At 43.1% G+C, this 26601-nt stretch overlaps 1 protein-coding gene across 1 annotated transcript in view; it reads left to right on the top strand.

Annotated features, from left to right (window-relative positions):
* IQCA1L (IQ motif containing with AAA domain 1 like) overlaps positions 1-26601 on the top strand; it is a 1109403-nt gene that overhangs the window by 815963 nt on the left and 266839 nt on the right. The window contains exons 8-9 of the mRNA XM_069646014.1: positions 3426-3572; positions 18884-18959. Of these exons, the coding sequence (XP_069502115.1) occupies positions 3426-3572; positions 18884-18959 (223 nt within the window). The remainder of the gene's footprint in view (positions 1-3425; positions 3573-18883; positions 18960-26601) is intronic.

Below are 26601 nucleotides of genomic sequence, written 5' to 3'. Positions count from 1 at the left end.
TGCAGAATTTTTCTCTCGACATAAGGAGGAAAAAATGATACTTTCTGCCCCTATGGAGGTCTGCAGGGCTTGAGGCTCTCTTTAGTGGGGACGTGTTTTCCCTTACTATTTGTCCCATTTTGACATTAATTATACTATTGGACTATTGGTGGAGACAAGGTCAGCTCGAGGGTTACTGTTCAGTTTTGTTGCATGGCAAGTTGAGCAACCATGTCCTCCTTGGATGGAGTGTTTGGAAACACTTGCTGGTATCAGATGGACGAGTTGCCAAATAATAACTTTCTGGCACCTGCCCCATGGTTTTCTTCCCAAAAATTGGCCTGTTGTTCAGCTAACCGTCTAGCATTGTGTTATAATTTCTTCTCGGCTCGAGGAGTACAAGCAGGTTTCTGTACTCTCAAGAGAGTTGTTTAACCTCTTTCGTTATTTATATATATATATATATTTTTCAGCAGTGCAGCAAATAGAGTGCTGGCTTTCACATCCGTGCTGACCCTACTGATGCCGGTTCCTAATTTGGAAAGGTCTAAATCAGTCTTTCATCCTGCTGCAATCGATAAGTGAACACCTCACACCACACACCGTTGGTAGTATTGATGAGCAAACACTCGTATACCTGAGGGTTCGTAACACTATAGAATTGCTATTTTGCTATGGGCAATGTGTTTAATTTTTCCTTCCCCTGATTCCCTTAGTGGCCAGTCAGCCTCACACGAATAGAGACTCATACCTCAGAGTTTGAGGGGACAGTGGTCCCAGTATTCTTTCACAACCTTTCATTTACAGGTCCTTTCCCCCTCATTCCCCTTCCCGCCATCCTTTGGGGAGATTGCATCATAATATTACACCTCTTGGAGTATCACTCGATGGTTTGCGCTTTTCCTGTTTCAGGAGTTTTCACTCATGACCAGTGCAGACTCGCACTGAGCATTTCCCTCCCGTCAGTTTACTTTCCTTTGCGCTAATTCCTGGTATTTCATTAAGTAAGCGGAGCCCCTTCCACGGTCAGGGAGTTGGTTAGAAGTGCGACTAAGTAGTTATTTTAAGGGTGTAAAGCGGGGCTCTAGCGTGGTCCTCAGGGTACCCTTAGTCTGGGTTGCAAGGGTTCCCTTACATAGGTGGGGAGGGTTCTCCTCGCTGGGAAGGCTCAATATCGCTTGGCGGGATGAAGGGGTCTGGGAGTGCTACTAATATCCCATCCAAGTTACCACCCTCTATCAAAATGTGTCTACATTAACTATCAGAAGGTGCCTGTCAGTGCGATTCCCAGAGGGCTGTGATATATTTATTTAATGACTTGATTCTCCTAGTCACCTGCATAGCAGGTGGACCCTTGGGTTTTCACAGGAGTATGCTTTTGCAATAAGGTGCCAGCTCAGGGTGCTGTGAACTTCAAGGTTCTTCCAATTGGCTAAGATAGAGGTTAGTCCTCTTCTGGTGAGCAACTTCAGTTTAACTGTTTAATGATCAGTGCTTTGCAGTTTAGAGTCTTTGTTAAAACTTTGGGATTTAGGGGTCCTACTTCGGTTCGTTTTGATCCTCTAGGGGATTTATCAACCATGGAGGAGTGAACAAGGTTCAAGCTCCGGGCATAGCTACAAGGGGGTTTAGGTATCACTATACTGGTAGCGATTGGATGTAAGATACATTTTTTCTCCTTGCCAAGTTTGGTCTCTTAAGCGTCAGGTTTTTGTAAATATCTGCCTTTTGTCATGGTAGCAGAGTATTTCTTCAAGAGCTCGGAAGGTCTGAAGGTCTCCGTGTTGACGGTGTGACAGGTTTAGCTTTTCAGGTGGGGCCCCTCTCTTCCATTCTGCTTCTGCCTCCAGAAGACATACCTTTCCTTAGTATACGCATATGTCTGAAGGCAATTGTGTGTTACGTCTATTGCTTTTCAGCTCCGCTCAGGATGGGTCATCCTATTACAGATTAATAAAATGACCTTTTACTCCCATTTTACCTTTTATGAAGATTTGTCTTTCCCACTTGGTTCCCCAGTTTAGTTATGTGACATGCCCTTTTTCTAATGCGATATCTTCCTTTAACGCATGGGATGGAACCTACAAAGTTTTCACCCCTAAGGGGTATTTTTCTTTATCTCCAGGAGAGCTAGCTGCTTATCTTCTTTGGTTTGCTGTCTAGGTTCCCAAAGATGGTATGAATTTAAGTGTTTTACATGTTTGATTGGACAACGGAGGAGTTTATTGTTCCTATGGGGTTTGTCCTAACCTATTAGTATATGAAAACTTTGTTCAGTGTTTCCCCCCTCTTTTTAACCAGTTGGTTTTGGTGGCCTATAAGGGACGCTGGAATTGGCACATCTTCCAGTTTTTTTTCTTGCAGTGGATTTGGCTATGCCTTATCAGACAGTTATTCGGCCAGCCTAGTCTTGGGCAATTCTCTTGCGGTCAGCTGATTGATCTAATGAAAGCATTGAAAACGTTTTCTTCTCCTATTATTTTATTATATTATTTTATTATATTGTCTCTAGTGTATTGATCATGTTATACTAATGGGATGCAAGGGCTTCGAACTTGCATAATATGAGCCTCCTGTCTTGTCATAGAATGGCTAATCCCCCACACTAACGTGAGATGGGGGTTTAGATTCTAGTAAAGACAAGGAGGCGATTATTATAACACCCACCCACCCTTGATATGATATGATATGTCAGTTATGACACGCATGTACACAGGGGTTTCAAGAAAGAACATTCATTGGTTTGTTGTTCTTCCCATCCACCCACCCTTCTTGCTTGTTGTTCTTACAGCTACGAGTTGAGGTTCTGATCAGGAGTGTGGCTCGCAGTTACAAGTTATCGAGTGCGTGGTACGAGAGCTTAGCTGGATTTGCCTTCATCGTTTATCATCTGATCTGTGCAGTGGACGTCTGGTTCAAGACCGCTACAGAAAGAGGAATTGGGTTTAGAGTAATGGACTTATATAAGGAAGGGTCCCTGCTCATTGGTCTCCTGCAGGGCATGACCTGTCCTCCATGATGGATTGGGAAGCTCCTTTACATTGACATTGAACTCTATTTAGTTCTGTTTGTTACAACTTTTTTGTTTGTAAAAGTGTTTTCTTTGCTGCTGTGGTTTCAGAGTAAAGATTAGAATGCATAATAATCGCCTCCTTGTCTTTAATAGAATCTAAACCCCCATCTCACGTTAGTGGGGGGGATTAGCCATTGTACTACACACATTACTACTTTTGGCCTAATTCTGTGTGTTCATGAACACATAATAGCCATTCTTCCCTCTAAATCCCTCTTCAGGCAGCATGGACATAGAAAAGGCTATGCATTAGGTACTCTAGGTCTGAAATTTGGCAAAAGCTGAGAAAAAAAGTAGAGGTTTGTCAACATGCCGGTTTACCATGTCAGATTTAACGCTCAGCGTTTGTTTTTCTCTTATCATTTGCAAACAGTTAAAAAAAGAAATGGAAGAAAAAGAAGCGGAAGAAGAATTAGCTGCACAAGGAAAGAAGACAGATAAAGACAAAGAGAAGAAGGAAAAAGAGAAGAAGGAAAAAGAGAAAAAAGACAAGGCAAAAAAGAAAGGAAAAGGCAAAGATGTAAGCAATGTCATAAAATATGTGGGGTATAATAATGTGCTCTATTTGACCAATGTCAGCAGGGGCAATTGATATAACAAATGCTCTGTTTAAGTTTTGACCATTTCAATTCCATTTTTTAATTTTGATTCCTCCATTAAAATGTCTGTACGAATCCTAAATACAATCAACATTTTTTATTTTCATATTCCCATGTATTGCTCAAGTTCTTTAACAAGTTAACTGCAACATTGAAAGAAATCATAGCAAGTCCCGTTGACTAGTTCATTATGCAGGCCAGCCAGGCTATGGCCATTTTTGTATTCCAACAAAAACTGCAAAATTGACATTTACAAAAGTCCCACAAAAATGCTGCACTGGTACTAAAATAGTGCATCTTTCAGTATTTTACTCATTTATTATAAAATTTGTTTATTGGCATTTAATTATGAGTACAGAGCCACACCGTTAATGGGTGTTTCTTCCATTGTCAAAATAACAGACTTTTCATTCAGTATTTTACTCATGTCCCACTTAATTTGCTTAGTTAAAAAATACATACATGTCAATTGTGGAAGTTACATGCCCACAGTGCCAGTTAGGAACACCTTCTACAAGAGCCTGTTTTCGATTAGGGTGCAATACTGTCACAATCCTACTCACCTGCCACCCAGCACTGCTACATGCACACATTCAGAGACTCTGTTTATGGTATACTTGCATTGTTAATACCTGCTAACTGCCTCTGCATTAATTGACTTGTTTTACCGCTGCAGTTTTGGACCAATCTAATTTAATGTTCCATTCCGGGTTTTGGGTTAAACCACCAGATGTATTCTGGTAAATGTATGCTGCCCAAAAGGCAGAGGGCTGGAGGAGGCATAACAAGTACATTTGTTTGCAGCAAGCTACTAAGAGCTGGCGAGGCCCTGATTGCATTCACCTGTTCCAAGCTACTGCAGGCTAGGCTGCAGGGAGATGGAAAACCTTTAATTACAAACCACTGCTGGAGGCTACTGAAGCCAGGCTTCGGCTTAATTGAACACAGCTGTCTGAGACTACAATCAGCTCCACCCTGTTTGCCTGCTGGCTGGGAGGGCCTTTATAAGCTCACTTTGAACAGAAGCAGTTGTCAGTCAACTGCTTCCACTGGGAGTTTGTGATTGTGCTCCCGTTACCAGTTTTTGACCTTTCCTGAAAATCCTCATTTTGGCTTTTGAATCCTGTTTGCTGTTGCTGCTTGCAGCACCCTTTCCAGTCTACTTTGCAGTCTGCCTGTTATTCAGCCTTTCCTTGATTTCCAGTTGTTGACTTCTGAAACCCTGTCCTGTTTTGCTGTTAAAGACATTCAGTTCTTTACTGATATCTTTTCTGCCTTTGTGACCTTCTGTAAACACCCCGATTTCTGTAAGCATTTCTGCTTCACAGACTTGTCCTATTTTTGCCTAGCTTTTCTCTCTTTCTCTCTGTTTTCCCTGCCTTTGGAAGTTTTGCTTTGGTTATTCTGATATTCCATCCTCTGCTTTGTACTTTGTTTCCCTATCCTGTTCCATACCTGGTTATTTCTTTCAATGCTACTTTCTACCTGTATTTCATCTTGGTCCACTGTTGTGCCTCCGCTTTGAATCAGTTTACAGTGTGACCCCTGGGTTGGTATCCATTCATATCAGATAAGGGAAAGACTTCTGTTCCCTTCGCCTAGTCCATTTTAGTCTTAGCAGCCTCAGTATATGGTCTCCAGTTTTACCCTTGCACTGAGTACAACAGTCTCCTCAGCACGCCTAACTCATGACGCTGCTGTATGACCATTGTTAAGAGTATTCTTCTGGTATCAATCCCACAGGCTTTCCATAATCTCTGGAGACCCCTTATCATATTCCAGTACACCCTTTATTCTGATCAATCCATGTTGCCCAGTTTATTTGCTTGTCTTTGCTTTCTCTCTGTCTCTTTACTTACCAGCAGCTCCTGTCTCTGCAGTTCCTGTGAAATACCTGTCTCAACTCATATCAGATTGGTATGGACCCTATTTCTGTTATATCCTAGCATTGCCTCAGGAATCTGACTGAATCTACAGTGCAGACTGCGAGATATCGCTTGCCCTGTGCTCTACGGCCAGACCTGTGACAAATACAAGGACATCAGAAATAGAATTATGTAAATAAAGTGCTTTCTGTTAAGATTTTAATCTAACATACAAGGTGCAAAATGCACAGATTTATGGCGCAATATTGCAAAAATGTAAAATCAATGTCGTTATCCTTAGCTAGGTGTCCCTTAAATATGTGACGCTTAGTTTACCCATTACCATGGATATTGATCGTGCATTTGAGGTGTGGTTACGTATGCCGAATGATTGGCTCGTTTACGAGCCATAAATATCATAAACATTGGATAAAAATCCTATATTATTCTTAATGCTTTACAGTGTGATAAGGTCTGTTCATAACCAGACTGAATAACATGGTTGCTACGTGTGGTTTCCTTTATGCTGCTGCCAGCATCAGAATGGAAATAATGAATGATATTTATGGCCCTGAAAATGACCACTGAAGTGCAAAACACATGTGACCCTTTCTCTGAAACCCAAACAAATAAACAAAGAGTAAGCTTACTTACACTGGTTCACCACACGCTTGTTTGTTTGTATCACAAGAGAAATATATACTAGCTCACCATTTGGCCTAAGCAACAATTCTACGAATGGGAGATCAGCAACTAAGGGGCTGGGTAAACCAACCACCAATAATTAACCTTAAAAAGAGGGGAAAGGGTGAGCTCTAGAAATGAATACTCCAGTGCTAGGCTCAGTGTTTGACATGATGATCTCAATATCTCTGTGTAAGGTCACAGGAGGGAAGAGGTGAACCCACACCTTGTATGGAAACAGTGGAAAGTCCTGGTTACCTTGCAAATAGAGGTTTTTCAGTGAATCTTATGAATAAGAAGATTCTAACGCTCGATGCAGTGTTTCAAACAGTGTTTCTTTATTCTCTGTAGTGTAGACACATGGTCTAAAGGTGGTCAGCCGACACGTGTTTCGACCCTGCATCCAGTGTTAGAATCTTCTTATTCATAGGATTCACAGAAAAACCTCTATTTGCAAGGTAGCCAGGACTTTCCAATAATTAACATTAGGCACAGGCAAGCAGCTTTGCCCATTTTAACATAACACAGCATATCCTATATTTAAATTGTGAGAGCTTTAGGCATTCGGTGTCTGCCACACCACAGCCCAACATATCCCTTGGATGTGCACTATTTTTCCTTGTGCCGCAAGTTCATTGTATACAATAACATAATCAGCTGGAGAAGTTCCGTTCTGAGCTTTCTATAACTAACACAGTTTACAAGAAAGTTTCTGTAGCCCATTTGACTAAACACCAAACCGGAGGACTTGCACAAACGGGGGAGTAAAGGCCGAGGACATCTTGTTAGTAGAGGAAGAAGCTCAATCATTTCTGCAAAGCTATCCGTGCGTCAGAGAGCACAAGGAATATACTGAATGGGTTTCTGGTTTCCCAAGATGAAAAGTGAAGTCTTGCTGTAGACTTACAACCACCCAATAAATAGGTCAAGAAACAGAAGTTCAAGATAGCCATGCTCAAGATGCAATCCCATTATTGAAAGAAGATGTCTTCCTGAATTCCTGAATTATATACCTCTGTATGGTCCATACTTCTATATCACAATACACATTTGGTACTACAGCTGCATAGTTTATGGGGTATCTGCTGAGCCGGACGGAGATGACCCACACGCACTGTGGTGTGCTACCAGAAGTGGTGTATGGAGAATCTTTCACTTTCCCTGTCCCCCCCGTCCCTCTGCTCCCTTGCCTTGGAGACCCAGTTAGGGTGCCAGCCTTGTTAGAAACAGACCCACGGAGTAAGAACCAGGAGAGCAACCTGTTGCCACACTGTGTTTGTCCAGCATATGTAAGTCAGGAACACCCTGTCACTCTCATAGCTAACATCAATAGAACATCAGCTAATACCTTTTGCTACTTAAACTCACAGACTTTGAGGCCCGCCAGCAAGCAGAGACTGGCTGTTCCCCTGGCAAGAGAATACTTTCACAAAGCACACTAGTCAAGGATTGGCCAGAGGCCTGCAACACTGATAATTGATTTGTTTGGCTAGATCAGCTCCCCATTTCCAAAGAACATATTTCCTGAACCTGTCAGTGTGGTCCAGAGCTGCACAACAAGGGTCTCAATTCCACTTGACTCTAAAATGGCAGACTGGGTCTTTGAACCTAGGATCACCTCCAAGATAGGAAATTAGTCGCCAGTCATGGGGGAGGGGAAGGAGAGGTTTGGCAACTTAAGAAAGGGAAAGAAGACGCCTGAAAATCATGAAAGGAACTTGGGGCAGTGCCAATCCAGTGACCTGCAATAAATGAGGTAAAAGAGCCAATCTAAAGAATATTTATACTATTTAATAATCATTTGACACCCAGGGCCTTTGTAAGAGCTCAGTCCAGGGAAGTGAGTGAGTCAGTTCGCATAGGGATTCCAGAGGGAGCAGGAATGGCCAGGGATCCAGAAAGAGTGAGATATCCACAAGTCTGCTGAGAGCTATAACTCAAAAACTAGAAAAGACCAAGAAACAGGGACGAAAAAAGGCACACGCCTTCTGAGGGCTTTATCTCACACCATGGCTGAGTCAAGGGCCAAACCAGTGCAAGCGGCTGAGGGCTATATTTCAGTCTCTGGCAGATTCCAGAGAATAGGAAGAGATACCAGAAGGGTAATCCTGGCCTGGTTGGTGATGATAATGCAGCCTTACAGTGACTCAGGGAAGTGGTCAAGAAATTATTGCTGGTAAATAAATACTATGGGGAGGGTCGTGGGAGAAATACTTGCTTGTGAGGTACAAACCTTTCATGGGAAAGTGAAAAATGCTTTCTGTTAGTGGTTGTGCGACAGTCGTGTAAAGATAACTAGGAAGGTAACCCATGGCAAGAGAGTGAAAATATCTGAGCCACGAAGAGCCCCAAAACCAGCAAGGAAGATAAAAAGTGTGCTGGGCTCACTGGAAATGAAGTCCAGAATCGAGCTGGACGCTATAGACCCTGAAACTGAGCTGAACTAAAGAAATGAGCTGGGCCCTACAGCCCTGATACTGGACAGATTAAATTAGGACAGTCCTCACCACGAAGGGTCCTTACTCCCATTTAATTATCAATCCTGACTTTTTTTTATTAGTAACCCTCTTTTATCTCTAGTTTAATATCTGTAGTTTAAATCCCTAGGCACTGTAGTAATTCACCTGTCACAAAGCAAACAAAAATTTATTGGGAATATTTACAAGGATTGGCCAGATCAGGGGAAAGGCAACGTAAAACTTGAATAGCAAACACAGAATTACTTTTCACTACTTGTAAAAGATTGAGTTTCTAAGTGTATAGATCGGAGACCAGGTTCTCATCTTGTGGCGGACGACTAATTCAGAGGAACCCACAGTCCTGGGGTGTTTAAGTGCCCATCACACTTCTTTCTTATCCCCTTGGCTCACCATCTCGGGTCATCCGGCTTCTAATTCTCATACGTGGGTGCCCACTACTGGTGTTTCGGCTCCCCAAACATTAGGCATGGGCAGGGCAGAAGTTGTGCTATTTTAACGGTCAAAACCCCAGAACATACACAAGGCGATTAGTAGACTGAGTGGGCATAGAACCCTTTCTCCTATTCCCTTGCCACATCTATGTCTCAAGGTCCTGGCAGGGTTCCCCAGTGTCCCCTCCTTACTCTCCTCCTTGCTGTGTACCCATGTTCTTGTACCAAGGGGAGTGTTTTGAATACTCTCCAACATGTCTCTCCTCCTCGACCCCATTGGTACTCCTCCACGTGCAGGTACCTCAACTCATCTCATGCTCACCCTTGGTAAGGGATATGTGGGCATGCTCCTGCTCTTTTACCAGCTCTCCTTATTATATCCTCCTGACCTCCTCCCTCTCTCTGATGTCTCCTTCCGCCTCCTCCTGGTGTCTCCTTCCACCTTCCTATATTTAAGAAAGAATGGGGACCTGTATCCGGAGTCATAAAAAGTCAGGGAATGAAATGTCATATCTAAAATAGCTTATATTAGGACCGGCTGCATATTTTAGTGTTGTACATCTAGAAAATAAATGTATCTGAACATTTAAATGGTAACTGTAAAATACTATTGTTTATTTACAATCATATTCAAATTATCTCTATCACTAATAAAAAAAATAGCCATTTTATTGAGCAACACATTTAAATGTACAAAAAAGTAAACTTTTAAACCCACAATAGATCAAACTATATTTACACATAGGGCCTCATTACAGTTTTCCCAGTACGGTATAAATGCTGGTAAAATTGTCAGTAATTCTGGCACCAGTATTGTTCCGGGGGAAACACAAGTTTTCTTGGTGGGGGCACAGATTTACCTCCAGCCCTGAGCTGCTGGTAAATCTGGCCCCCACTGGCAAAAAAATGCTGCAGTTACTGGTACCGGAAATACCGCTGCTAGTAATTGAGGCAATCACCTCCATGGAGTGTTCTGGGACTCCATTGAATAGGGATTTCCCGCTGTTGCCGGTAGCTGGAATATCCCAGTAATACCGGGATATCAGGCTCCAGTAACAGTAGGGACAGTTTGCCTGTATCCCACTGGAATTACCAGCGTGATACCTGCAAACCTATAATAAGGGACATAGAAATGCACAAGCTTCATAAACAACTATCAATTCTTCGACTGAAAAGATTGGAAGTACATTTTTGAAAGACATTTGTGTTCAATATCAAAAGGCTCATGTAATGAGGTTCATATTTCATATCTATGCATCACATTGGAACTAAAATCTAAAAGATAAAATAGCCACATGTCAACATACTGTGTTTTGGCCCATTTTGCAAGTACAGAGAGATACCTCTGTTTCATCACCTATTTCATGAGGGAACTTCATCTGGACTAAGAACAAGATTTAGATGGACCTACACTCACTGATTTTAGATCCAGGCTGCTTCTTTTACAGTGTGTCCACTACAACATTTGATAGGGACACCTTATTACGGTAAGTCGTTTATAATGTGATAGTTAATTTCTAAACTTCTCAGAACGACTAACAATAACAGATTACCTGACTGATTCTTAAAGGAACTGTATACATTTGTATCTGTATCTGTAATATTGAGACCCTATGGCACATATGATTATTCTTGCTGATAATCCTCTGAATATCCTTCTGACTGCAATCTATAATTCACAGCACAAAGAACATATTGGTTGAGCTAAGTAGCTGAGCCAAATCCTGTTTCGTGGCTTGTTTTTACTGCCCATGCAGTGTATCTAGCTTTTAATTTCTCATGTCTGCTGTAGACAATTGTTAGATCTGAAAAAAAGAATCAAATACATTTTGTTACATATCTAGTCATGGTTAAGGAAATTAGCAAACTTAACTGTCCCCTTGTTACTACAAGATTTATAAACTTTGTAAATGTTATGACCACTTATTATAAAATAAAAATTGAGAAGTTCAGTGATAGTTCAGCAGATATTTTGTGTGTGTCTTTTTATCTTTTTTAAATATAAATATTACCAACGACTTGGTAAAAGTCCAACAAAAGTAAAACTAGTGTACCCACTAAAATGGCGACAGCATTATAAGTAGAGATACATTCTCATTTCTACACCTTACCTCCTGACTGCAAGCATTCCACTAAGTGCTTCTAATGCCGAGGATAGGAACACTGCATAATGTGGCATCACAGAAAAACAGGTAGAAATTTCATGAGTGAGTAGTGTAAAGAGACCAAGGGTGTTTCTCCATTAAACCCCTTGGCATCTTCTTGTAGGGTCATGGGAGAAAGGTCTTCGCTGTTGGGTCCGGAACTAGAGAGGGAGAAGGAGTCTCAAGGTGAGACATGGGATCCCCCTTTCCGTAACACCTCCCTACCTGATGATGAAATACAGTATTCCCTTCCCTTTCCGACCCCTTCCACATCCTATTATACAAGAGCTACTGACTTCCCAAATCCCCCTACCCCCTTTTCCCCTCAAACACTGAGATGAGGAGGAGAGAGATTGGGAGGCTGACGATTACTAACAGGGAACCACAGACACACAAAACAAACGCTCTCCTTTCTACAGCAGACTGTCCCATTAATGAGGCCAGGCTAAGTCAGGCCTCCCTCTTTAATTACTCGCACCCAACTTCACTTGACTCTCCCAGGCAGCATAAAAGATGGAGCAGGAAAGCACACCTCAAACAAGTTGGGGATGCAGGAAGTTGCCTGGAAGCAGGAGAAAGACCTAGCGAGCTGATGAGAGCCTGGGAGGCCTGGAAACGCCCAAACACTGGCCCTGTTACTTGAGAGGAGACTGCAGTGTGGAGGAGTGAACTGTGCCTCCAGAAGGCAAGACTAGTGACAGCTGGGGCTTGCCTGGCAGTACCCACAGCAAAGCTCCTCCCCTGTACCAGGCAGGCAAACCCAGGTCTCTGAGACACAGGTGGAGAGACCCTAACCTTCGATTAACACCCCTTTTTAACTCCTGCAGCTCCCACTGCCAGAAAATGACATTTTGGGGAGCTGTGAAGAGGAAGCAAAATTAGCCCAGTGCATTCTGCATTTTGAGAATTGTGAATTTTGGAAAGGAGGCTCGAGTCCGGCCTTGGGAAGCCTTCATTGTGAACCTTGAGAGCTTGAAAGGAGGTGAACCACACATGACCGAAAATCGTAGCTCCTACAACAAAGCAGCATTGCAAAAGTCTGCACAACTGGTGAGTCGGAGAGACTGAAACCAAGCCAGTTTGTGTTTTGAACCAAGGTTGCAAGCGGCAACATTGTAGAAAGAGAACAGTGTGTGAGGCGTTTGAAAAGAGCGACGCAGATGTAAGTGGAAACCAAAAGGAGTAGTTGAACTTTATAATTGAACTTTCGGAGGCCAAGAAAGGATACCATACACAGAGTGGTCCGACGCCACGTGGGTGCCCATTCAAAAGTCTCCATTAGGTATCCAACTGATGCTGAGTGTGAGAAAAAGGAAAATTGAGATCGAAGTGGTCATGCAACGGGTCAAGCTAAATCCTGTGCACATTCGAAAGTCTTCGATAGTTCAAAGTACATCACAATTTGTCCGAGTCCAGTTTACGGAGATTTATTGAGTGATTAAAAGAGATCTGAGATCGCATGAGGGGGATCCGGGGTCAACTGTGAGTCACCTGAGAAAGAATTATCTAAACATAGTTTGAAAGGGATCTGAGCCCTACTGAGAAGGATCCAATGTTGAACCTTTGTTTTGAAAGGGATGTGAGCCCGGCTGAGGGTGAGGGGGATCCAGGGTGAACACCCAAATTGAACATTGTGTTAAAAGGAAAAGAATGTTTGCGTATTATTTTTGCACAGCAGGCCCTTTTGAGTATAGAGACTTGCAAGAAGTAAAGAGGCTTTGACCCAGAAGGTCCTGAACTGTGAAGACTGAACTGAACCCTCGTGCCGCAGAAGCTGGGTGTGTGCCTTGCTTGAGGGAACCACCTTGCTCCATACTGAAAACGTGGGGAAGGGAGGACAACGGCCCAATCATCCTGACTTATCATTTTGTGAACACTCTTTTTCATGAACTTCAACCCACACTATTTGTAACTTAGTAGTAAGGGTTGGCAATAGTATTGTTTTAGTATAGGCTATTTTATGTTGACAAGACTCCACTAGGACTGCCTTCTTTATTATTTGATGGTTGTAGCATGCTCCCATCTTTAGATTTAGGTTTAGATAGGCGTTTATCACACCCCATCAAAAGTTCAATTGGTCACTTGGGTCTATCTTACTATTGCCACCATGCGTTCCTTACAGTAGTCTCGGGATCAATGACTCTTATAGTACTCATGAAATGTCTATCTGTGTCAGCCACATAGCTTACTAGAGATGTGGTGCTTGATTATGCGTACCTACAGTTGTTGCTTCAAAGAACATCTTGGTTACACTGTAAAGAAGCAAAACTCAAGAATATCTATGTACTGTCACAGCCGATGGGCCGACTGTTGACTCAAAACCATCTACTAGGTTACTGTCACTTTTATAAGCCAGCCAAGCACTCCCTGGGACTATTTCACCTCTTGGAGAGGCTTTGGAACCACCTCAAAAAGAGCCTAGAGCTGCAACAATAGTACCTGAATCATCTTGGTGATACTATCCAAAAGTGGCCAGCCAGGGTAGGCTAGTTACCCAGCAAGATATCATCCAACAGAGTAACAAGAGACTATCAGGCACTCAGGGTAGAAACCCAGAGAGACTTTTGAAGAACCCTTTTGAATTGAGTAGACCTTTTGCCATTGTGACCCTTTTTGAGTTGCACAACATTTTACATAGTCCTGAATAAACCTTGTTAAACACATCCATGAGATGCCTCCTTTGTGTGGTTCACTTGACTTTGTGACAATACAAAACATGGATTCGGTTTTGACTAAGCTCAAAGAATGGAGTTAGGGTTAGCACCAACAAGACTACCATTCCCCTTAGGACTGTAGTCCTCAGTCCTTCACTCTCTCCCTTCTTTAAGGCCGCCTTCTTGGCAAGAAAACATTAAGTCACAGTCTCTGGGAGTTGCAGTGCCCAAACACATCTCTCAAATCTGTGTCTTTCCTGGTTGCAGCTGATGTGATTAGGGGTGCATGTTGATCCTGGACACACCTACTAGGTACCCCCACCTAGTACCCTAAGGTTCTAGGTGGGGGTTCTATGGACAATTATGCACTTGGTTAGAACCCATGGTACTGTCAGTTTTCCTCCCAGTTTTCCCCCCACGCTGGTAAAAGAAACCTCTTTCTCATGTCTGCCTAGGCATTTGCACTTTGACTTCTGTTCAAGCCCTTGTTCTGGCCCCTCCTGAACCCACATCCGAAATATTCTTATGATCGGGGTTGTACAGGCCTTCTCAAGCTTTCCCGTTCTTCCTGGCCTGGGCCCTGTCACAAAGCAATGCTGGATCACACAGCTAAAAGGCTGGTCTTTCGTATTTGGTGGAAATATTTATTGGGTGGAAATATTTATTGGGATGGTCATGGACTGTCTTCAAACAATAGAATTATACTCGCAGCCTCTCGCCCAGTGCTTGGCACACCCTCTTGCTACTAGAGGGAATTTTCAGGAGTCTGACTTCTGGGTTTCAAACTGATTCTGATGCTTTCTTTTTAGGTTAATCATAATTAAAACTATGTACACATTTTCTGAGATGTATAGTAAACCCAAAGGTCTGTGGGCAGAAGTCAAATGTATCCCAATACTCTGGGTCGACTAATGAAATGTAAGCATAAACAGAGGATGCCTTCTCAGTGTTTTTCCCATCAACAAAAGCCTCTAGAATCAATTAAAAGGTATCTTGGTGAAAGCAAAGTTTCTTAGTTCAGGGTCCCATCTAATGCGTTTCAGTCACTCACTGTCTGTGTGAGTTTAAATACCCCACATTTCTTTCTCGGTTCTTGTTTTCCTTGGTTGCTGCCAGATTCGTCTCACCCTGGATTTCTTCTTCTCGAAAGACCTGCTTTTCTCAGACTCAGGGCCTGGAAGTGCCTATGATAACTAAGCCATAACAAGAAGTAAGAATGCATGCCTCCAAGCCCAGACCCCATAGTGTCCACCAATCATTAGACCACTTAAACTGGTTAGGAGTGTAGTATCTTTGTAGCTTGTCTCTCTTCCCCACCACCCAATTTTCCTCTGCCTCTTCGACATTCTGGGATATTCTCATTCCTAAGAGGCCCTCTAGTCCCTTGACTCTCTACTGCTCTTCCCTTCTCCTAACTTCCCTCCTGAACCACCTCATCAACGCTTCACCATGTGCTTGTTCCCCCACCCCTCACTTTCTCTTTGTCAGGCTTAGGTAGTTCCTGTTTCTCATCTCTGGATGCACTTGCCACTTCGAGCCTCTAACCCTCTCCTCCTGGGGGATTAACCCTTAACCCCTGCCCACATTCCGCCTTTATGTTCTCCTCCTCCTCCAGCTCTTTCTCTTCTTTGTCATCCATGTTCCACTTCTCCTTGTTGGTCACTCCCTCTTTACCTGCTTCCTTCTCCTAGATGGCTTTAACCACTCAATGAATCCCCTTCTTCCCTCTCCAATCTCCTCTACTTGAAATCTTCCCCTCTTCTGCCTGATTGTCCTCTTCCTGCTTCTCGCTCTACTCTCCAGCATTACATGCTTTTTCTCCTTTCTCCAGCCTCCTGCACCACCCCAAATGTCTTCACCTTTCTTCCAGTCCTCGTGCCTTACATTTAAATAGGAGCACCCTGATTCCAGCGACTCTGCTTTCCTAGTAGGAATTAGGTGTGCAGGCTTTTATTTTGTGAAATGTAATGTGTTAGATCTCATTCCTCTGCTCTCTTCCTATCACTTATCTGGGCGTGTCTACCTTATGCCTGTCTACATGGAGTAAGACATTAAACAGGCCTTATGCCATCCTGAATTGGAGACAATACTTCAGAAAACCAGGCACAAATTACCTTTGGAGGCACTTTGAAAGCGCCCCAAAAGTCACACAAAGTTTAACAGGAAACTATGGAGGGAGCAGCAATGCACCTCATTGCCCTTTTGCATATACCACAATTACTAAAATTACTAAACAAAGCACTGGTGTAGGAAGAGCAGCCCTCCTGGCAGCTTGTGTAGTAGACATCAGGTCTGCCTTGGCAGTTCTGCAGCGTATCTAGCAGCCAGCACTGCAACTGCCTCAGTGAGAGAGGGTGACCCAAATGTATACACTGTGACCCCAGAATTTAACCGACCTGAAAGTGCTCGCCACCTGCTGGCTAGACATGACACCTATACACTCATTCTTGGAGACAACTAGGAAGGCCTTGAGCCCAGTAGGGAGATTGGTACACCCATATATCCCCCAGATGATTTTACTGGCCCTCATTACAACACCGGCGGTAACCAATGGCGCTATTAACACCATGGTTGCTGCCGGTATTGTAACGAGTCCGCCATGGTGCAATGGGGAATTACCACCCCATTTCAAGGTTAGCGGGGCGGTAATTCCCCATGCACCATTGGCCCTTCCCCATTCCCATTTTTGACCCATAGGGCTCAATGGGAATGGGGAAGGCGGTAATTACGGTACCACAAATTGCGGTACCGTAATTAGCTTCAGGGGACCCCGTAATTAGGCGCTAAGGGGTTAACGGCGCCGCAGCCTTTTACAGCGCACTTAACCCCTTAGCGCCAGGGTCGTAATGAGGCCCACTGACTGTGTGGCACTTTCATGCAACTGGATCGTTCCATGGCATTGTGCTCTTTGCCCATGGCATCTCACAGTGTTTGTTTTCTAAGATATTGGTCCAGCTCCTGGACACCATACCCCACTGTGTTCAGATGCATATAATATTCCCTAGCTCCCAGATGATCTAAAGGGCAAATTCTACGCCGGCCAAATTATCTGCCATTGCTGTCTTCCCAAATATTGTAGGTGCCCTTGACTACGACTAAGTGGCTCCCGAACCACCCAGGGGCAGTGTCTACTCGCCAAAGCTATGTTGATGTGTGGATTAACTCTGTTTTCTTGATCCGCAGTACTTTGTGGGTAGCCTCTCATCTCTTTACCTGTGTTTCCTTTTGGATTGTATGGTCTCTACAATTGTGTCGCTTTTAGGGCTGTCTCTTGGTTCTATAGCAGTGAAGCTGTGTGCGCGACTTTCTTTTTTAAGCTGTATGGACTGGCTCTGGTTTCTAAAGCTGTGATGCTGTATGGATGGTGTCTGGTTTCTATGGACGTGTATTGGCAGTCACTGAATGGGCTCTCTCTCTTGCCCATAACTGTGTTTCTTCACAGATTCACCCTGATCTCTATGGCTGTGGTTTTCTCTCAACTGTCTATTGTCTCTACATCTGTTATCCTGTATAGCCGTGCATGATTTATGTAGCTGTGACTCTCTATGTGCTGTTGTGGCCCCTTTATGTGTGTTATGTTATTCTATGGAATGTATCTGATCTTTGCTAGCTTTGAGTGGCATGAACTTAGCTTTGGTTGACATAACTGTGCTGCAACATGGAAAATGTCTGTCCCTGTATCTGTGACACGCTATGGACGACGTCTGATCTCTACTACTGTGTTAATGTATGGACTCTGTCTGATCTTTATAGCTGTGGTGTTATATGGATTGTCTTTGGTTTCTATAGATGTAATGCTGCTTAGATGCTCTGATGCTGTGTGGACATTCTTTGGTAATGATAAAACTAATGTTATAAAACTAATTTAACACTGTATGGAATGCCGCAAGTCTGTATCCGTCTGATGTTGTTTGGGTTGGCTGTATGTTGTCTTGTTGTGATGCTGTACAGACTACCTGCAGCTGTATAGTCACCTGCCATACTGTCTTTTTAACTGTGATGGTGCATGAACTGTCTCTGGTCAGTCATGTGGTGTGTGAGCCACTGAATGTGTGAGTGTACACACTTAAAAACCACGTGTGATGCAGTGGACTGCTTCTGGAATCTATTGCTGTCCTACCTGTATGGACTGTCTTTGGGATCACATTTTCTCTGGGCCTGCATGCAATTTCTCTTGCCTCGATCTATAGCTTTAATGCAGTATGTATGTCTCTATGGCTGATGATATGTAGAGGTTTCTTGGGTATCTAGTTTCTGTAGCTCTCATTATGTATGGACAGTGTCTGTTGTGCATGTGATGATGTACAATATTGCTTGACAGTGGTCTGTAATTGTTCTGGTATATGGGCTGTGCCAGGTCGGTATAGCCCTGCTGTTGTGTAGGCTGTCAATAGTTTCTATTGCTGTATGTAATACCGTAGAGGCAGTCTCTCATTTTTCTAGCTAATTTGTTTAACCTCTGCATGATGCTATATGGACCCGCTCTTCTCTCGGACTGTTATACTGTACGGTCTTTTTCTGGGGAGGTTAGTTGCAATGCTGAATTGAGAATGTGTTGAGCATCTTCCATTTCTATGTCTCTGATACTATATTGACTGTCTCTGGTCATTATGGCTTTGATACTGTATGCATTGCCAGTTTGTTTCTATAGCTTTTATGCAGTATTATCTATGCCTGTTCTCTCTAGATGTATATGGCTTACCCTTTTCTTTAACTGTGTTGCTCATTATAAAGTGTTGTGGCTATAGTGTGGATGCTGTATGAACTGTCGCTGCTCTTTACTGACTGCATATACACTGCCTATGGTTTCTTTGAGAGTGCAGATCAGATTGATGGATTTCCCACCAGGCCCAAGCCTATCTTAGTCACTTTCTGCTCCACTTACCTTCCTTCCCCCAATTGGTCATCATGGCTCATATGGAATCTTCCAGCATTGCTTTTCTGTCATTTATCTGGTATTCCTATGTCTTCCAGGAAGAAGATCCGGGCCTGCTCCTAGCTCCATCCAAATTCATCCCAGACCTGCAGACCGGACAGAAGACCTACAAAAGTAAGAACTTGAGGACTCACCTGGGGCAAGCAGGGGAGCAAGTGTGAAAGAATACAGAGAAATAATAATAGTAGCGGTGATGGTGAGAATGTGGAAGATGGGCATGAGGCAGAGAATTGGTGTATGTGTACTGGGGTTCCTCATAAGATCTTTTTCAGGGTGTCCAGTGATATGGTCGCGTGGAAAAATCCTGTTGCCGAAAATACTGTTTTTTTGTGTGCACTTTTGAACGCAAATATATGTGGGGGTGGGTTATGGTAATCATTTATTGTAAGGGGGTTATTGGGGGGCTGCTGGGGTCGTTATTGCACCCTTTCTAGGGTTGCCTTTTTTCACAATGTGGCTCATTTAGGGGGTGCTTCGTTACACTTTCAGTGGGTTGTAGGGTTTACTAAGTGACCCTTGATGTGAGTTGTATTGCCACAAATAACCCCTTGAACTCAATGTTGTTTATTGTGTTCTGATAAAGATTGACTCAATGGTTAGCATATCCAACTTTTATTTATTCACAGAGCATTCTTGCCCGCATGGAACCGTTTCACACACATTTGTCACATTTAAACAAGAGTACACATTTCATCATACAAGGACATCAAGTACTTTGATAGCATTCCAGAACACAATTCCATTAATTCGCTTAATTTATGACGCAGCATTGAGTATGGAAATTGGGGATAGGCCTGGGTTCTGGTGCCTAACACGTCATCATGCAGTGAATGGCATGAAACCAGTGTTAGCAGCCATGATCTTTACAGCAAATTCTCCGCCGCCAGTGAAATGATACCTTAAATTGAATCTGGGATGTTGACGCTTACCAGATTATATCAGGTGTGGCGTCAACATGACAACTCCCGGTTTTAGGTAGCCTTGTAATTTAATACAGGGAATCGTAGTGCCCTAACTTTCTGTGGTTGCTTTTAGTATTCATTATAAACATTTCCATGGCCACAGCAACCGCATCATTATTGACCACATGTTCATAGTTGGAGAGTTCTTCCTTCTGAAACTTGCCAGTGTGATCCTTACAAATAAATCTACTAATGCGCTTGCTGCAGTGTGTTATCAGGTATTACTCAATTACCAATGAAAGGCATTCTAGAAACCTTGCACAAGTCCTTAAAATGTTACATTAGAATAAACATACATAAATTCCCAGGAAAAAACAACAAAACCTGAGTTCAAGGCATGGTAGTTACAATGCCAAACCTGAAATTCACCAGTTATGATTACCGACAGATCCATAACTCTCCCGTTGCTAAGCACTGATAATAACATCACACACAACATCATACAGGATCTCCTAAAAACTATTATCAATGAAATTACTGATAACATAGCATATGTGTTATGAATGGTCTTGAGTGTATGCAGAGTTTGAATGATGTCAGTGACTGAGTGATGTCATGTGTAGAATGTTGGATGAGTTGGAATGTTGTCTTGTGTGAGTGTTCCACCCAAGTCAATTGAAACCATGTAGCCTTGGTGGTGGGAGCCTGTGGGCTTCCTCCCGGCTTCTGTCCTCGTCCTGTCATCTTATGTGCCTATTTGATGTAACTGAATAAAGTAACAAGTCATGCTACCTGTGCTGCCTGAAGGGCTCTCCTTCATAACAACTGGCGACGAGGATGGGACGCCCAAGAATATAGCGTTCTGAGTCCTCGCATTGAAAGCAGCTAGTGTATAGAGTAAGGCACCTTCATACGCTCTTCCGGGGTGATGATGTAAGCGTCTTCTGAGCAGAGCCGGGAACCCTGAAGAATATTTTCTGGACCACGTTCAGGAGGGTTTTATGCCCAACAGACCTGCGAGTGGGATTTGGGTGTTCAAGGTACTGATTTATTTGGCAGCATTGGAGCATGACAAATCAGCAGTTGTCTTGTGACACTTTTGAGGCACTGTTTCACAATTAGTCACTCTAGAAGGATGGAGGGACTGATGTATTGCGATGGAAGTGAAGTGCCATGAAGATTCTCGTTTATTTTTTTCCGAGTCTGTGATGAATCTAAAGATTAAGGTGATGTCATTCGGAGTGAAAATCCTGACCGACACAGGGCTGATACTTCACTTGTGCTCAAGTGAAGGTGCGGGCATTATACGCCCTCTATTGTTAGTGGCAGGCTGGGCTGCTGTTATTCAAGGAGACGCTGATAGTTATTTTTATAGACGCTATGCTGAAATTGGGGGGTCCGGACATTTTAGGTGAGCTTACATCCAGGGATCCCATTTTTAGAGCAAAGTCAAAATGTTATGTGCAAGCTTAGAAATTAACCGGAAGTAACTTTTATGACATCTGTTTGGTAAATGTATGTGGTGTGTTGGTTCTAGTAGGTATCACAAGTGTGTGCATTAGAGGATTGCATGCGAGTATGTTGGCTAGCAAGTATAGCATTTAACATTTTGAAAATAACAGTATACCATTTTGAGGATTTTTCAGGACTGGACTTTTTATTACTCATGCTGCAGCATGGACTCTGCGAAGGATAGACTTGTCGACTGGACTTACAAAGAACTGAGTTTCTGTTTTACTGTGATGCCGTGTGGTGTAGTTGATTTGTCTGTATCACCTGCATGCTAGGTTATGTGCTGATGTTGTTAGCATAACCGTTTTGAGGATTTGCAGGTCAGTTCATGGACTTGTAGATGATATTCCAAATGATATTGGAATTTAGAATATTCAATGGAAAGCACTCTGATTGCGTTCTAGTTTTATTAATCTGCACCATTGTGTTTATAGTGCAGATGTACTGGTATAATGTGCATTATCTGATGGGTGTGTACTACAGTGAGTGGGATGACATACATCTGTGTGGTAATGTACAGCCATGCTAGTGTGTTTTAGAACACTGTGCATCGCCTGGTGGGTGTGTACTATAGTGAGGGTGTTGACGTACATCTGTGTATGTGAATATGCATAGTTAGGCTAGTGTGTTTTTGGAATTTTTACCCTCGGTGGGCAGATTAATGTATTGGTCAAAGGCATGATGGTTTGGTTGTCCTTGGTGGGCAGGTCAGTGCTTGTGGTCAAAGGCATGAGTTTCACTGGCCCCAGTGGTAAAAGGCTGTTCTATGCTTGCTGGGGGCTGAGTGTTGTTAATACTGTTGCATAAAGTGCTCACAGTATTTGCGCAAAACGTTTGGTAGCTGACGGTAAGACTGGATCCTAGTTGCCATTATTTTTGGGAGGTTTTTTGGCTTTGACAATACTTTGAACATTTTTCCTCATTATTATGGCTACAGCAACAACAGTGGAGTGTTAGGTACGTCCTAGTTCAGTAGGCTTACCTGTGTGTCAGTGCCCGTGTCGGGCAGTTGTGCTTAGCGGTGGCAGGCCTAGGACCGCTCAGTGGCAGCGAGGGGTAAAAGGTGGTCTGTGTTTTCCAGAAGTATGGAGTGTTGGTTTGGTTGCCCTTGGTGGGCAGGTTAGTGCTTGCGGGTGGCACCCCCAAGATTCATTGGTGGCAGCGATGGATATAAGGTGCTAGGTATTTTGCTCTGGTGGCTTCTGAATGTTGTTTTGGTTGGCCCAGGTTAATAACCGGATAGTTAGTTACACCCTTTTGGTCGGTTTCTTCCCTGCGTTTGGCTGGTTGTGTTTTGGTTCAGCTCGAGTATGTGTGTGGTGTGTGGTAATGTGTTCATGGTGGTGTGCAGGCTGTGTCTTTGATGGAGAGGAGGTGTGTTATTTTGGTGTGTTTTGGTTGTGAAGGGAAGGCAGTGTGTTATGACTTGTCTTGAGTGTGTGCAGAGTTTGAATTATGTCAGTTACTAAGTGTGTCATGTGTAGAATGTAGAACCAAGGCAGTTGAAATCATTTAGCCTGGGTGATGGGAGCCAGTGGGCTTCCTCCCTGCTACTGTGCATGTCCTGTCATCTTATGTGCCTATTTTATATAACTGAATAAAGTCAGAAGTCATGCTACCTGCGCTGCCTGAAGGACTCTCCTTCATAACAATATCATTATCATCAAGTTTATTCAGAATGCTTTTTCTCACACAGGTAAAATACAATTCAATTTGGTACAATACATTTCATACAGAGCCTCCCCAAAATATATATATATATATATATATATGTTTGAGGGACGTTATGGTTAAGTTGCACTACTAAAAACCTGTGAAATTCACTAAAGAAACTTTATAAACGTGACATTATGGTTCAAAGTACAATCGAAAAACCCCTGAAATTCGACAGTTATGGTAGGCTAAGCAACCATAACTGCCCGCACCACTGTGCACTGCTAACACTAACACCCAGGACATCAAAGATGACATCATAAATGCATACCACCTGAGTGATGTGCGGTAGTACTGGTGTATCTATAGGTGTGGTATGCTTCAGTGGTTGTGGCCAGAGGCTAGACCCCTAGCTGTATGTCCATAGATATTACAATGTATGGGTGTGCAGTGGTTTATACCTCCAGTGCCCAAGACTCTACACACTCCCCACAACCATCTGATCGTTAAGCAATACTACAGGTGTATCCATTGCTGTGACATGCTGCGGTTGGGGCCAGGGCGTACAGTCTTGGAAGTATGGCCTTCGGCCATGCATCCAAGACTCTAGGTCCTAGCCACAACCACCGCAGCATATCACACCCATGGTGGCATACAAATGAATAGCACACCCATAGAAAAAAAATAATTGAATTACAGCATGTACTCAATTTCAATGCTCGCTAACACCACGCGTGTCCTTAGAACAGTTTCAAGTTGCCTGCGCACAGCACGGACTGAAATACTATCCTTATGAGACCCCTCATTTTCTGTACTTACAAACATCCCGAACAAGGCGGGCATAGGGAATACATCATTAACACCTACCGCCTGAACAAATACAGTTTTTCACCCATCTCTTACTGTCTGAACCTCCCCAAGCACTCTGACACAGCAAAATAGTTTTTGAAATAGCATGTTGCTGCTGGTGTCCGCTGCGCTGTCAGCGGATCCAAGATGTCGGGCGCATCCAAACAATCTGACGCAGAACACGGCTCACTGCAGCCAATCGGCAGAGACGTTGCGTGTCTGCGGTCATGACGCCAGCCCCTTAGCCAATCGGTATCTTGTCCGCGTAGCGAACAGGGAAGTGTGACCGCGGAGCGGACATAGATATCACTAATTTTTTCAGACCTACTTTTCGGTCATTTTTATGAAAAGTAATGCACGGAAGGTCAGAATTTACAAAAGCACGCTTTCTGGACCAAGCCCCTGTACCTGACGCAAATTTGGTGAAAATCTGTCTAGCGGTTTGACCTGTAGCCGTGTGCAAAGTTTTTCCCCCATTCAGTCTATGGGAAAAAAAGACGTTTTGGCCCCCCACTCTATAACCTTTCCCCCCCTGGACCAAACCTCACCAAACTTCAGAGTGGCCATATTTTTTTGCAAAGTTTGGTGAGGATTCGTCCAGGCGGAGCGGAGTTATAGGCCGCCCAAAAAGTGCTCTTCCTATGGAAACAGCAACTTAACCATAACTACACGGCCACTACTGTGGCTGTGTAATATATGCAGATAAGACTTCTAATACTTAAGATGCAATTAAAAAATAACAAGTAAAGGGCACTTCCATTTCTCCAACCTGCAGCATGTATGTGTCCTAAACCTATTAATCAAAGTTAAATCACAGAATAATGCAACACATGTTCAGATCAATTATTAACATTGTTAAATATAAAGCAACTTAATGAAAACATAACACATACAAGTTTCATATCAGATCATAAATAATGTTTTGTTCTGAACAATGTATGTGATTATATAAATAGTCAAGTATATCAATACAGATTAACACACTAATTGGATTGTTCTTGCAGTATCTTCAATAAACTGTCAAAGGAGCAATGGTACCAGGGCAATTAGCTGGTCTTAAATCTTCTCTGTTTCAGGTCTGTATTTGAAACCTTCATCAGGATAAACACTACCATGATAGCCTTATCGGTTCATACGTGAAATCTTCAGTCTAATTGAGAAGATGCCTGGTGGCTCGGTTATAAAAAATGCTTTAAATTACCTTAACAGCTGCATGATTCTCTTAAAGAAAATCGCAACAATTTCAGTCAATAAGCTGTTGCAATTCAGCAATAAATAGCCTTAGACCTAATCCATACATTAATTAAAAAAAGTTTATTTATGCAAGTTCAGCAGCCCAGCATTTGTCAAATTTCTTAGAATGAACAAAAAAATAGCAAAAAGTGTCCCATTATGTCCCTTGATGAACGTTCTAAACCAAGCAGTATGTCAATCTCTTAGGCTGGTAAGGAAGGCATGGTATCAAACACTGAATACAGACACAAGTGATCACAGTTTAAGGGTGTTTATTGAACTTCAAATGGGTTGGTCAAATGCCTATCTAAACTTAAAGCTAAGGATGGAAGCAAGCTACGACCATCAAATAATAACTCAGTGCTAGTCTAGTCTCTGTCAAATAAAAGGGCCTATACTAATAAATCTATTGCCAATCCTTACTTCTAAATACAAAAGAGTATGGGACAATGATGTATGTAAAAGAAAAGTGTTCAACCACATTTTCAGCACAGGGCAAGGCGGCACATTCGAGCTTCGCAAACACTCTGGCTTCTTGGCCATAAGGATACAGTTCAAAGCACAGACACTGGGGCCTTCTGCCAAAGCCTCTTTCCAATAACAGTCTCTTACTGCAGAGGGTTTGTCATAGAAAACAAAGAGCCTCATTACGACCCTGGCGCTAATGGGTTAACAGCGCCGTAAAAGGCTGTGGCACCGTTAACCCATTAGCGCCTTACTACGAGGTCCCTTTGCGGGACCCTACCTGAACGGCTGGTCTAGACCAGCCTTTAAAGTAGGGACCCGCAAAGGGACCTTGGTGCTAAGTACGGTACCGCAATTTGCGGTACCATACTTAGCGCCTTCCCAGTCCCATTGAGCCCTATGGGGCAAAAATGGGAATGGGGAAGGACCAATGTTCAATGGGGAATTACCGCCCCGCCAACCTTGGAATGGGATGGTAATTCCCCATTGAACATTGGCGGACTCGTTACGATACCGGCACGGGTTTAGCGCCAGTATCGTAATGAGGGCCAAAGTCTCAAAGTTCCATTCCTATCAGGATTTTCACATGCACAAGTTCTCGCTTTCAAGGATCATTATGGGTCTCTCTCTTCGGGCTGAGACTACCTTGTTATCACAATATTCACACTTGGTCTCCCTTGTTCGGGCTTGACCCATGGATCTCCCTCGTCTAGGCTCAGATCCTTTTGATATGGATCTCCATCATTTGGGCTCGATCCGCATTATATGGATCTCCCTCGTTCGGGCTCGGATCCTCGTGATATGGATCACCCTAGTTCAGGATTGTATCCTCTTGATATCAAAATCGAAGACTTTCGAATGTGCAATAGGTTTTGCTTAAACCGTCGCAGGGCCACTTTGATTAACTTCACACAATTATTCTCATCAATTTTCTACTTTCATTTCTCTTGGTGGGATTCCTTACAGAGATCTTCGATTGAGCACATCCACAGTGCCGGACCACTCTGTCAACTGTATCGTATCTTTCCTTCTCAAATTCAAACAATTATCAGCAGTATAGCTTTACTTGCCTCTTTCATCACATGGGTTTAACAATGTTCGTTCCAGCGCTTGTTATACAATGTTGCCGTTTGCAACTTTGA

This window comes from Ambystoma mexicanum, chromosome 2p, assembly GCF_040938575.1.
Source record: "Ambystoma mexicanum isolate Mex_15411 chromosome 2p, UKY_AmexF1_1, whole genome shotgun sequence".
NCBI classification, from domain to species: Eukaryota; Metazoa; Chordata; class Amphibia; order Caudata; family Ambystomatidae; genus Ambystoma; species Ambystoma mexicanum.
The sequence above is the reverse complement of the archived record's forward strand: the minus strand, read 5'-3'. Positions and strand labels throughout refer to the sequence as shown.